Source organism: Myotis myotis, unplaced genomic scaffold, assembly GCF_014108235.1.
Source record: "Myotis myotis isolate mMyoMyo1 unplaced genomic scaffold, mMyoMyo1.p scaffold_m19_p_17, whole genome shotgun sequence".
Classification (NCBI taxonomy): domain Eukaryota; kingdom Metazoa; phylum Chordata; class Mammalia; order Chiroptera; family Vespertilionidae; genus Myotis; species Myotis myotis.
In genome coordinates this window covers 25,366,164-25,378,902 of record NW_023416321.1, presented here as the reverse complement: position 1 = coordinate 25,378,902, position 12,739 = coordinate 25,366,164, and the positions used below count along the sequence as shown (strand labels likewise).

Below are 12,739 nucleotides of genomic sequence, written 5' to 3'. Positions count from 1 at the left end.
TGGTGGGTTTTTTGTTTTTTTATTATTGATTTCAGAAAGGAAGTGAGAGAGAGAAACATCAATAATGAGAGAGAATCACCCATTGGCTGCCTCCGGCACCCCTCCCCCAACTGGGCATGTGCTCTGACTGGAATCGAACCATGACCTCCTGGTTCATAAGTCAATGCTCAACCTCTGAGCAACACTGGCCGGGCAACCTAAGGTATGTTTTTAGGGCTTCAGTTGGGAGTACTTTCAGCGAACATGATGGAGAGCCTCCACAGTGTGAGATGCGGCAGTGACGGGGGCACAGGGATGGAGGGCTTCCCTGTAGGGAGCTGCTTATGGAGCAGAAGAGACCCGTATGCTTGGGAGTCAGGCACAGCTCCCAGGCTGGACAGTACAGAGTGCTGTGGGCGGGAGCAGCGCAAGGTGCTTAGTTCTGCCCTGGAAGCTCAGACGGAAAGGAAGCCACATGTGAGTTGATCCTTAAAAGGTAAATACAATTTAGGTCAACAGAGAAAGGATCAGTACTTTGCAGGCAGAAGAATAGAGACCAGAGGGTACAAATCATAGTTAGCAAATAGAAAATCATACAGACAAAAGCAGATCTGTACTTTTAAAAAGATGCTCTGGCTCTCACCACATCACCGTCACCCATGCATGGGCCATTCCTCACCTCTGCTCTCCTGCCGAAGTCCGGGGGACCAGAACGAGAAGCCAGGACCGTGTTCCCACACAAGCTAATGGCTTTCGACTACCACAACCCTGCTGGCTTCAATTGCAAAGATGAAACAGAATTTAGAAACTTTATTGTTTGGCTCGAAGACCAGAAAATCAGACACTACAAGACTGAAGACAGAGGTAACTTAAGAGACATCTAAAGCAGTGACTGACCCAAGTTCTTTGAAAAGCATCTCACAGATGTTAGCTGTCCTTTCAAGACTCAAGACTGACAAGAAGCAGTTGGCTGGTTTCTTGGTTTAGCTGTTAGACTTGAATGTGGAGATAATGCTGCAAAACACAGGGGCTCGGTTCCTGATAATACAAACAATACCAGCAATGCAGCTAAAAATGCAGAACCATTGATCAGTTGGGGTGTAAACAATCCCGATTTTACGGTTGGTGGAACGACTTTGACCTTCAGATTCAGCGTCTTGATGATTACTTGGTATTGCTTAATGTAACTCTCATTCTGGCCCAGGAGCCTGACAAAGGATGCCGCTGCTAAGCATCACACGAAGGAAGGGTTGCCTGTTGCTTTAGACAAGCACATTCTTGGTTTTGACATAGGAGATGCAGTTCTTAATTCGATTGCTACACAGAGAAGAGCTCAAAGAGCCACAGACACAAACTAATGAAGCCATAGTAGCTGTTCAGGCAGTTATTGCCGATCCAAAGACAGACCACAGACTGGGGGAAGTGGAAGATGAACATTTTAAGATTTCAGCCTCTCACCTACTTGGAATATAGTTGGGAACTATGTAGGGCCTGGTATGTCTTTCAAAATTAAACGCCACATTTTCAAGGGAAGAATCCCAGAAAATCGACTACTTTGAAGTAGAATTGACAAGACTTGGCACCCGACTGGTACTAGGGGGAGAGAAAAAATAGTATTTACTACTAGATTTCTAGTTTTCATGACTGGGTGCATGGAAATGACATTAAGATACAAAAAATAGAGTTTCAGGTTTGCGTAGGAAGAAAATGAGTTAGATTTTGAGCTTCTCAACCTGAGGCCATGGTGCACTGAACAAGAAGCTGGACACTCAGGCTTATTCTCAGGAACAAGACAGAGTTGGAGAAGTAGGGTGAGGAATCCAGGCTGGGCCAGGAGGTCAGATAAACTAAGGGGGTGCTGGGAGCCTGGGTTGAGACTGATAGAAGCAAACGCAACAGGAACACAGGAGTGGAAAGCCCAGGTGCAAAGTAGAGTCACTCTACTTGATGAGATCTGAGATGTAGCATATTAAACAGAAGTGGGAAGGGAAACTCACATCTGTAATCATCAGCCTTTGAACTGAAGCTTTCTTTCTAAACACACTGGATAGCATAAAATAGCTCTATGAGGACAGGAGATGCAGAAAGTACTAAATTGTCATAAAGAACATAAAAACAGATTTACATATTGAATACATGATACAGGCTTAAACCGAAGCAAATCTCTTGCTAAATCTTACCCTTTTCCACAGGAATTCACAATGAACAACTACTTTTCTGTTGGACCTGACGCCCTCATGGCCCTCAATTTTCATGCTCATCGCGAGAAGGCACCATCTCTGTTTTCTAGCAGAATTCTAAATAAGGTGTGTTGGATAAAATAACATTTCCTGCTTACACCGAAGGTACAGTAAAAATCAATAGTTCCTTATATCTAGCACCCTTTCAAGTAGATTCAGACAGAACTAACTTAGGGAAACACTGGCCTGCTCTGTTTTGTGTAAGACTGTCAAATTATATCTCTAAGTGTATTTGATTAAAATATTTTATAATTATGGCAAAATTTTTTGATTTAAAGTTGGAATATTTTACAGCATATTTTGCTTAAAGGCAACTAAGTCAAGTATACAATAGCTTATCTTACTTAAATGGCAACTGATATTGGAAAGAAATTTTAGGCAGGATACATTTTAGGTGAAGTTGTTAATGGAAAAAATAGATTCCACTGGCTTGGAAAAAACTGGGAAAGGCAGGTAAGGTAAGGGAAGGAGGATTTTAACCCCAGCATCACTCTGGTTTCTAGTACAGGTGATTCTTCTGGTGGAAGTTTGGTCTTGGAGTTTCTTAATGACTGTTGGTGACTGCGCAATAGGATATGAAAAATAAATTCAAAACAATTTTGTTCCTGGTTCTGTTTTACAAATATTTCAGATTTACAAATAGTTTCCTTTTATTAATGTAGGTACTAAGGCAGTAAGTACTGCTGTTTATATCATTGGTAATTAACTACATTTTTAGTGCTTCCAGTCAACTTTGCACCCTTTTTATAGTCTAAAGCAATTATAAAATATTCCTAGATTTATCTGTATTACTTTCCGTAAGTAATCTGAAATTCTAGAAAAAGGTGGAATTTTTTAATTTTAATGTATTTCTTTATAAAATGTAGCTTTGTTGTTGTAGTTGTTGTTGTTGTTAATCCTCACTCACACAAGGATATTTTTTCCATTGATTTTTTTAGAGAAAATGAAAGGTAAGGAGGGAGGGGGAGAGTGAGAAAGAAATATCAATGTGAGAGAGACATTGATTGGTTGCCTTCCACATGCCCCAACCAGAGCCGGGGATCCAACCTGCAACCCAGGTATGTGCCCTTGACCAGGAATCAAACCCAAGACACTGCCCTAGCTGGTTTGGTTCAGTGGGTATAGTTTTGGCCTGTGGACTGAAGGGCCTCGGATTTGATTCTGGTCAACAGCACATGCCTTGGTTGCCGGCTTGATTCCAGGCCAGTCAGGGAGCATGCAAGAGGCATCAAGTTGATGTGTCTCTCACATCGATGTATCTCCACCCCCCCACACACACTCTCTCTAAAAGTCAATGGAAAAATATCCTCAGGTGAGGATTAACCCCCCAAAAAATGTTTTTTAAAAAAAGCCCCAAGACACTTGGGTGCACGGGCCAACATTCTAACCACTAAGCAATACCAACCAGGGTGAAAACTTAGGTGTTTTTTTTTTTTAATAAGCTGGGGGAAAACATTATTTAGGCACAAACCACCTCTATCCCATATTCCCCCTGAAAAACAGGCTGAACTCAAAAGTAATGGTGCCGCCCTAACCGGTTTGGCTCAATGGATAGAGCATCGGCCTGCAGACTGAAAGGTCCCAGGTTCGATTCCGGTCAAGGGCATGTACCTGGGTTGCGGGCAAATCCCCAGTAGGAGATGTGCAGGAGGCAGCTGATCGATGTTTCTCTCTCATCGATGTTTCTAACTCTCTATCTCTCTCCCTTCCTCTCTGTAAAAAATCAATAAAATATATTTTAAAAAAAAAGTAATGGTGCCTAATCCACAGTGTCTAATCCACTCTGAGGAAACATGACTCAGCACTCAGGGCAGGGAGCTTTGGTTCTGTGTCTTTTTCTTGCTTACAGGACTTGTTAGATTGCTTTACTATCATATTTTCTGTTTATTTCTCATAGGCTGTTTACTTATTCTATGGAACCAAAGATTGTTTAGTGCAAGAATGTAAAGATCTGAATAAAAAAGTTGAGGTAAGCTTTTAAAGTTTAGGTGCTCTCTGGATAATGAACATTGTTTTAACAGAAATGCTGAATTTCTGACATATTTTGCTAACATATATGAAGTATTTATTGTGTGCCAGACACTTTACTAACTGCTTTATCCCACATTATCCCACTAAATTAAATAATTACAAAAACACATGTAAAACCAGGATTTGACCCCGGCTTTATATAGCTCCAGAGTCTGTTTTAACTCTATGCTAAACAATTTCCATTCATACATGATGACAAGTGTGAAATTATTTAACACAGTGCCTGACTCATCATGGACTCTAGGGGGAGGTTTGACCCAAATTTTAATTCATATTACCACATGCATCTCTCTTACAAAATAAAAGATATGAGCAGTAAAAACAGGATATTAACAATTGCTTACTGCTACAATATCCCTGACATCATAATATGGCAAAGACTTGTATATATTCCTTGCTTGCTTCCAAAAAGAATTTGTAATTGTTAATAGCACTGACAAAGCCATTAATACAGAGAAACCTACAACTAGTAAAATACGTAAAAAGGAAAGAGCTCACAGCCTTTGCAGCCACAGCACAGAGGAATGGCAAGATTGCCCATTAAAAAAGCTTCCTTCTGCTTTATCATATTTCCTTTGTGTTAGGCTGTGATAGCGTTGGTAGGATGAAGCATGGGAGGTAGCACTTTATTTTTTTGTCTGATCCTTTATTTATACAAAAATATTAGTGAAGCCGCCTACAAAATGCACTGTCCTAGGTACTGGGGATACAGCGATGAACCCCTGTTGTCACTAACTTGTAGTCTAGAGCAGCCATCGCCAACTGGTGGTCTGCGGACCACTGGTGGTCCGTGAGGTCCAAAAGGTTGGTGACCGCTGGTCTAGAGAGAAGAAAGACATTCAGACCACATTGCAATACAGTAAAAGAATGGGATTTAACAAAAAGGATGTGATTGATGACCTTGTGGGGAAAATCCATTTGTTATCATTCGTTTATTATAATAAACATTGCACAGATGTGAGAGGCCAGATTACCATGAGTGAGGAAGTAGTCTTCCCTTACACATGCATCTCTCACATCTCATGTATGTGAAAGTGGACGTGAATTCTAAGTGGATATGTCTGCAAATCATGTGCCCTGTAGTAACTAACTGCTTGGATTTCTTTAAAGCTAGAACTGGATGGTGAGCGAGTGGAACTGCCTAATTTGGAAGGTATTATTGTTCTGAACATTGGATACTGGGGCGGTGGCTGCAGACTATGGGAAGGGATGGGAGATGAGACTTACCCCCTAGCCAGGTATGTACATTTGCGATCTGCTATTTTATGTCACTGTGTTCTGCTTTTAAGCAGTCTGTTCTTCATAGACATTTTTTCCTCAGATGTTCTTTCTTGTATACTTCATTAATGTAAATATTTAATAAGTTGATGGTCCACCTATGTTAAAAAAAATAACTGTCCTAACATGGCTGATTTTATTTTATTGCATCGTATAATCCAAATTTCCTTTTTCTAATTTTAGGCATGACGATGGTTTACTGGAAGTCGTTGGAGTATATGGGTCTTTCCACTGTGCTCAGATTCAAGTGAAATTGGCAAACCCTTTTCGAATAGGACAGGCACACACAGTGCGGGTAGGTGAACGTGCGCTAACAGGCTAGTCGGTCCGTCCATTTCTAAGCCCTTGACCTGTCGCTTTCCTTACGCAGTGCTTACTCCTATGCGGTTGATCAGCCTCCATGAGGGGCTTGAGTGGGATGGGGAAGAAACAGCAAATAGGGCCGTCAGTCCAGTTGAAGAAATAAAGTGTTCATTGGGAAAGAATCCTTTAAACAAGCAAGGAATAAAAATATATCCAGGTTGATTTTCTCAGACTGAAATGCTAAGGAGGTTTAAGGACTATGGATGATATTTTAAGGAAGACCTTTCTGAGCTTTTTGGGGACTGACTTTTCTAATTCTTTTTCCCTAATACCAGCTGATTTTGAAGTGCTCGATGATGCCAATGCAGGTGGATGGGGAGCCCTGGGCCCAAGGACCCTGCACTGTTACCATCACTCACAAGACACATGCACTGATGCTGTATTTCTCCGGAGAACAAACGGATGATGACATCTCTAGTAACTCAGATCAAGAGGATATCAAGGATACTGAGTAGCTGGATGAGGAAATTAAAACTTACAATAGAATGCTCACAAACAAGTAAATGCATATTCATCCAAAAGTAGAAATTCCCTATCAACTATTTAGTCTTCATTTCACCAGTAGTATGAGTACACATTTCTGTAAATATCATTCCAAAAACAGCCAAACTTCCAGTTGTTTACTAATGCCTGTTTTTTGGTTTTGTTTTTAGCAAACACTTTGATCATATGGTCCTCATTTAAAATGTCTCAGAACTGTACATGAAGGTGAAGTGTCTGTTTCGTGGCTTTATGCTTGAGAGTGAGGCTCTTGAACCACACGTTTGATGGACATAGTATACATCCAACAAGATGTGGGTGGGAAAATCACTTCCATCTTAATTTTTAATGTGGTGACACCATAACATTTTCAAAATTAACTTGCTTTTTTGACAGGGAATGGTCGGTTTCCAGCCAGTGTGGTTAAGCTGGGCCCTCCTTCAGCATGTGCCTCCTAAGAGTTCCTACAGCCCAGCATCTAGTGGGTCCATAGTGTTTATTTCCAGGAAACCCTAAAAAGAGAAATGTAAAGGAAAGACTATACTGGAAATTTTTGTTACGGTTTTTATTTTAGGAATACTCTCAGACCCCCAAATGTTTGGTTAATCCCGGTAATGACCATGTTGAGCTGCTGAAATTCAGAATCTTGCTAGAACCCAAGGCAGCCAAGAGAGAGCCACACAGGCGAATTGGTGAAAATTAGCATAATACTTTGGATTGAAAGTTATGGGTTCCAAGCTGGACAGTTCACCCACTCACTTCTCTTTTTATTAAAAGACAGTGTAATCCAAGAAAAGTGTAGTAAAGAAAATTTACTAGTCATATTAATTTCTCAAAAACAGTTTAATAATGAGTAATAAGTGGTCTTCTTACAGTAGTCTTTTATAGCCAAAGTACTTAACAGAATTTCCCCTTGGGGCAATGATATTATCCTCTGCTAAAAATGTTTCTATCGTATTTATTTTTAAGAGAGAGATGTATTTTTTATTTTATTTATTTTCTTTATTGTGGTAACCTGTGTCTAGTGTTTATAGTATATAGCTTTATTTAATAAGTTTATTGATCACATAAATTCTAGTCACAATCAGAAATGTGGCCTATTGACTAAGTAACTAAAACCCATAATTTAATTCCCGTGACAGATATTCTCATTCTTCAGAAATACTCCTCAATTTAAAAGGGGGTAGTGAAAGCACTGACAAACTACTCTTAGATAATTGAATGTTTTGTTTCACTGTTTTATTTGACCCTCAATTGCCAAAACCTTACTGAAGGGCTAGTCCCATGGTTATCCATTAGGGGTGCTCTTCTGTTGTTAACCAACCTGCTCCGTCCTTCTGGAGTTCAGCAGACCCACTGGGCCTCCAGCCTGGTGTTTCTCTAACAAATGGCCTGTCTTATTGCTCTTGCATAACATTAATCTCTGAAAGATTAAAATGTGTCCCCCAAAACAACATCAGCTCTCCTTAAGGATCTATTATGATTCTGTCATCCATGAATTACTGTAAACTTAACTTTCAGTCACTAAAGGTAAGGCCCAGGAACAATCTACTGCTGAATACAATGCTTAGTACATTATATAAAGTACTTTCATTCTGCTTAAATTAACTCCCAAATCTCATCAGGAAATGTTAAAGTCTAGTACTGAGAGATTTCTGTGAGCAGATCTGGTCTTACCTTATTCATGCACCCATGTAGTGATGGGAGATCATGTTTTGAGTATAATGAGTTTTATTCTTTAATTCATGGTCAGAATTGTTACACATTATCACCTTTTACAAATATGGCTGAGCAAAAGTTAAGTAAGCTTACAGTTGTGAGTTGGCAAAACACTTTATTCTTGTATTTATTAATTATTGTATTATTTTTCCATATAAACTAATGTAAACCTACTTTTGTCCACCCCTGTATACTGTTAAATTCACTTTCAAATACATATATAGGCATGTGTCTTGTTTTAAATAATCTACAATTTACAAGACTCATGTTTACAAGTTATATATTAGGGTAGCGATTGTTTACGTTACTGGGGATTCTACAGATTGCAAAAGATAATCTGCCCCAAGAGTTTCCTGTTTCATTTGGAATTGTCTTGATTTTTTTTTTTTTTTTCCAGAGAGGAAGAGAGAGTGGGATAGAAATAGAAACATCAATGATGAGAGAGAATCATTGACTGGCTGCCTCCTGCACACCCCACACTGGGGATCAAGCCTGCAACCCAGGCATGTGCCCCAACCGGGAATGGAACCATGACCTCCCGGTTCATAGGTTGATGCTCAACCACTGAGCAACTGGCTGGGCTTGATTTTTTTTTTTTTTTAATAGCTTCTATAGTCTCAGGAAGAAATATACGAAGTAAAGCATATCTCCATGTCTGTCTTGACTTCTCTCATCTTTTATTGTCCTCACACATTCCTAACTCCTGGTAGACTTAGTGGCTTAAATACTGAATACCTGGCAGCTCTAATGGATCCCTTATGTAAGTAAATGGTGATCATTCCCATGCTTGGTTACGTTTAATAGAAACCAGACTGACTTGTGTTTTAAAGTACAGGTTGTCTAATGGGAAGAGTACATGACCTTAAGTGCGTTTTAGGCTTCTGCAACCATTAGCTGTGAACCTTAATGTCACTAATGTTTATAAAAAGTTTATAGTCAAAAGTATTTATTTTTATTTTTTAAGGTGTGTCAGAAACATGTATAGTATTTGCTTTTTGAAATGTGTTTGCCTACTTAGAGTTGTAAAATATACTGTGACTCAGAAATTGTAAAGTCCTTTTTGCACTGTAAAAATGAATACAACCAGCATGTGGAAGCAAAGACAGTTTGCATTTGTAATATAAAGCAAAATTGTATTTAACGTACATTATGGAATTTTAAATTGGCAACAACTAAACTTTGAAGGTTATATTAATTTACAGATTCCTGTGGATCCGAACACATAATCTGCATTGTTCAGCTGAAAAGCTCAATAGAATGGGTGACAGTTTTGGGTGGTTTTCCCTTGAAATGATAATATTGAATCAAGAACCAGCACTTTATATTCACTTTTTTTTTAATTCTGCCTAATTGTGGACAGTGAGATGTAGGTAGGTTTCTTTTAAAAAATTAGAAATTTGAAAACATAGTAGTTAGGTTGCTTTTCTTGCTCCTCTAGCATTGTCCAGGCAAGCTGGCTTCCAGGTCAGATGAGATTGGGAGGAAATGCCTGCAGTAAGAAAAGGCCTTTGTGCAGTGGATGACAATGACTCATAAGGACATTTGCTCTCATTTCTCCAGCTCTGGCTCTTTCTCTTTACTTTGATCTCCTGCAGGCAAATGGGCAGTCATCTGTAATTCTGTTCTGTGCACAGTTAGAGCAGCCTGGGCCCCTCGCCTGATCACTCTTGCAGGAGAACTGACTGAATCAGATCCCTGAATCCCCAGGACTGAGGACGCTTGTGAGGCTCCACTAAGCAGCCAGCTGGCCTCTTGCACTTTCTTGCCCTCTGGCCACATGCTGTGTACCTACCACTTAATTACCCTGTGTTAATTGCTTTTGTTGTGTTGGGTCTGTATTGTGGTCATTGCCTACAGACAGAAATGTGAATTAAAGCATTTGAAATGTTGAAGATGTCTGTTTTTTAATACAATTAAAAATGCAACACTTACTAGTAAAAAGTATGACCCTGCCCTGGCCTGTGTGGTTCAGTTGGGTGAGCGTTGTCCCATGCAAGAAGTTGCCAGTTCAATGCCCGGGTTGCCAGTAGGGGGCGGGTAGAAGGCCAACCCATTGATCTTTCTCTCCCTCTCCCCTCCTCTCTCTCTAAAATAAATAAAAACTTTTTAAAAAAATATATGATCCTATGTTTTTTGACACAACAATGAGAAAATAAGTGGCTTTGAGTTAGTTTCACAGAAGATGGTCCTTGGACAAACATGATATGTGGCGAATTCTGGGTCAGATTCTTTTGGATGAAAACATATAATTTATTTTGTATGGCTCCTGTAGCCTAGAGGCACAGAGTGTATACACACCTGAGTGACACACCGGAGAAACATAAAATAAATGAGGTGCATTCATCTCATTTTCAGTCGGTACAGTGGGAAGAGTATAGAATTTATTGAAATATCCAGGTTAAAAACCCAGCCTCTGTCACTGTTTAACATTGAGCAAGTTACTTGTTCTGCCTGAGCCTCAATTTTCTTTATAAACTTGGAGTTCATGCCCACCTCGGGGTTGCAAACTCAAATGCTCAGAGAACAAGGCAGCTGACCAGGGCAGGAGTGTGGGAGGCTGCAGTGAGCCAGAGAGCAGCTGATGGCAGGAAAGCAGGGGCATGAGGACAAAACTCCCAGAAGAGAGAGACAGCCTTCTGTCATCTAATTTTTAAATAGTGGTTGGCAACAACTGATTACAGGGTCATATGATGGGTATATTTGTGTGTGTGGGGGGGGGGGGTGGAGACATCTTACTAGACCTAGCAAAACGTTGCATTTCCTTCCATTTGAATTTTTATAAATCGTTACGGTTTTATCAGCTTCGATCTGGGTTTCACTGCATATAATTTTTTAAATTCATTCATTAGGCATTAGAGGAAGGGGATTCTGTGGTCCAGCTTCAGGCTGTCATCTTTACCCAGAAGTCCATTTTTACGAATTTTTTGAAATAACTTAAAAATCACTGCTCACTTTCCTGCTTTATTTTTTGAATGATGCCAGGCATAATGCACCTTTTCTTACTCGGTAATTTTAAACATGAATTATGCTTGGCTGTGCTACCCACTGAAGTTCCCAAGGAAGGCTCTCATTATCTAAGCAACCCCTAACAATTCCGTGTTTTGACTTTTTAAGCAGCTTTACACACACACTGAGCATCTGGGTGTTGTGCCAGAGGCTTTTACTTACTTTTGTCTCTTAGTACAGTTCTGTGAGGTAGGCATTACTAATCCATTTTACAGACTGGCAACTAACTAGGAGCTTGTTGACCCCAAGTCCTCCTCCCTGCTGCTTTTTCATCATCAACACAACCGCCGCCCACAGTATAAAAAAATGTTGAATACAGTCAGACATGCTATTGAGCTGAGCACTGGGAATGCCCGGGTTTATAAATCAGCCCTCAAAGCAACTCCCCACACAAGGAAACTGGTCATATACATGCAAAGATAAATTACTGTGGGAGGAACTCAGAGATTTTTGATGGGCTGAATGTGTAATAACATTGCCTATAAAGAATTTAATTTTTCGACAGGGTTTGGGACTAGGAAATAGAAACAGCATTTTTCTCATGGGAGTAGATGGAAAAGTAAATTAGTCTATAAAAAAGCTCTAACCACTGTGAGCTCTTGAGGGCAGAGAGCTTACCTTGTTCATCTTTGCATTCAATTAATGAGTATTTTGTATTTTCTGTGAAGATCCTGCTCTGTTACGAAACCCTTACGCTACAGCAAGCATGTCAAACTCGCCGCATACCTCGTTTATTTGGCCCGTGTTAGCCTTTGAGTTTGACATGCTTGGCCTAGAGGACATTGCTCTCAGACTCCAATTTCCAGCATATGAGCAGGTGGGGCACTCAGCAATCTGAACAAATTAAGTTGCTGAGGTGCTGCATTCATACGGCAGCCAGGCAAACAGCAAAGCTTTGTGCTCCTATATCTCATGCCCCATCCTCTGGAAAGTGCCCCCAACCAAAGACTCTGCCGAAGGGGCGTGTTCATACCATGTGATCATTCCTCCCTTGTGACTGATTGGTCCCAGGGAGCCCATCAATGGACCAGCAACCAATCGGAGTCTCCGCTAGGCTTTGTTTTCACGTGTGGCCCCGGAACTGGCCCACCAAGAAAGAAGTACAGAACTGAGACTAAGAGTCTAGAAATTTTTCTAGCTATCTTGACAACTGAATCTAACCATAGTAAAATGTGGTTTGTATTTTGTATGTCTTTTTCATGTCATTTTCTTCTATTTTATAAAAATATCAATACATGATGTATTGGAAAAAATTTTTTAATGCATCAAACCCCTGCTTCTTCACCTCAGTAAGTTTGAAAAGCTGTGAAGGAGAGATTGTTCCATGGCGTGACCACTGCTGGACCCACAAGCTGGACCCGGCCAGAACAGAGAGTGCTTGACTGCAAAGCCGCCCTTCGGGACTATCTGCTCATAATCAATGTTCATTCTGACATTAATCAGCATCCCTCCTGGCTCCTGGAAGAGGCTGATGCCTCGGTCTGGTCAAGCGTGTAATTTCCTGTGTCTGGTAGCATTCACATGCTAGTGCCTGCAACTGTTCCCTCCTTCCCCCTGTATATAATTCTTTGGCACCTACCAAGCAGCACAGGGACCCACTTCATCTTCTAACCATCCAAGATGCCTTGTATAGAAGTTTCGCT

General features: G+C 40.4%; 1 protein-coding gene and 1 pseudogene across 5 annotated transcripts in view; both read left to right on the top strand.

Annotated features, from left to right (window-relative positions):
* Positions 1-12,739, top strand: part of DGKE (diacylglycerol kinase epsilon) — a 26,483-nt gene extending 13,744 nt beyond the window's left edge. For 2 of the 5 annotated variants that reach the window (XM_036340490.1, XM_036340485.1), the window contains 5 exons: positions 2,172-2,285; positions 4,117-4,188; positions 5,361-5,488; positions 5,712-5,823; positions 6,167-9,979. In XM_036340490.1, the coding sequence (XP_036196383.1) occupies positions 2,172-2,285; positions 4,117-4,188; positions 5,361-5,488; positions 5,712-5,823; positions 6,167-6,346 (606 nt within the window). In that variant the 3' untranslated portion in view covers positions 6,347-9,979. The other 3 variants (XM_036340487.1, XM_036340488.1, XM_036340486.1) reach the window with 3 other exon arrangements.
* Positions 71-2,161, top strand: LOC118671746 (annotated as a pseudogene).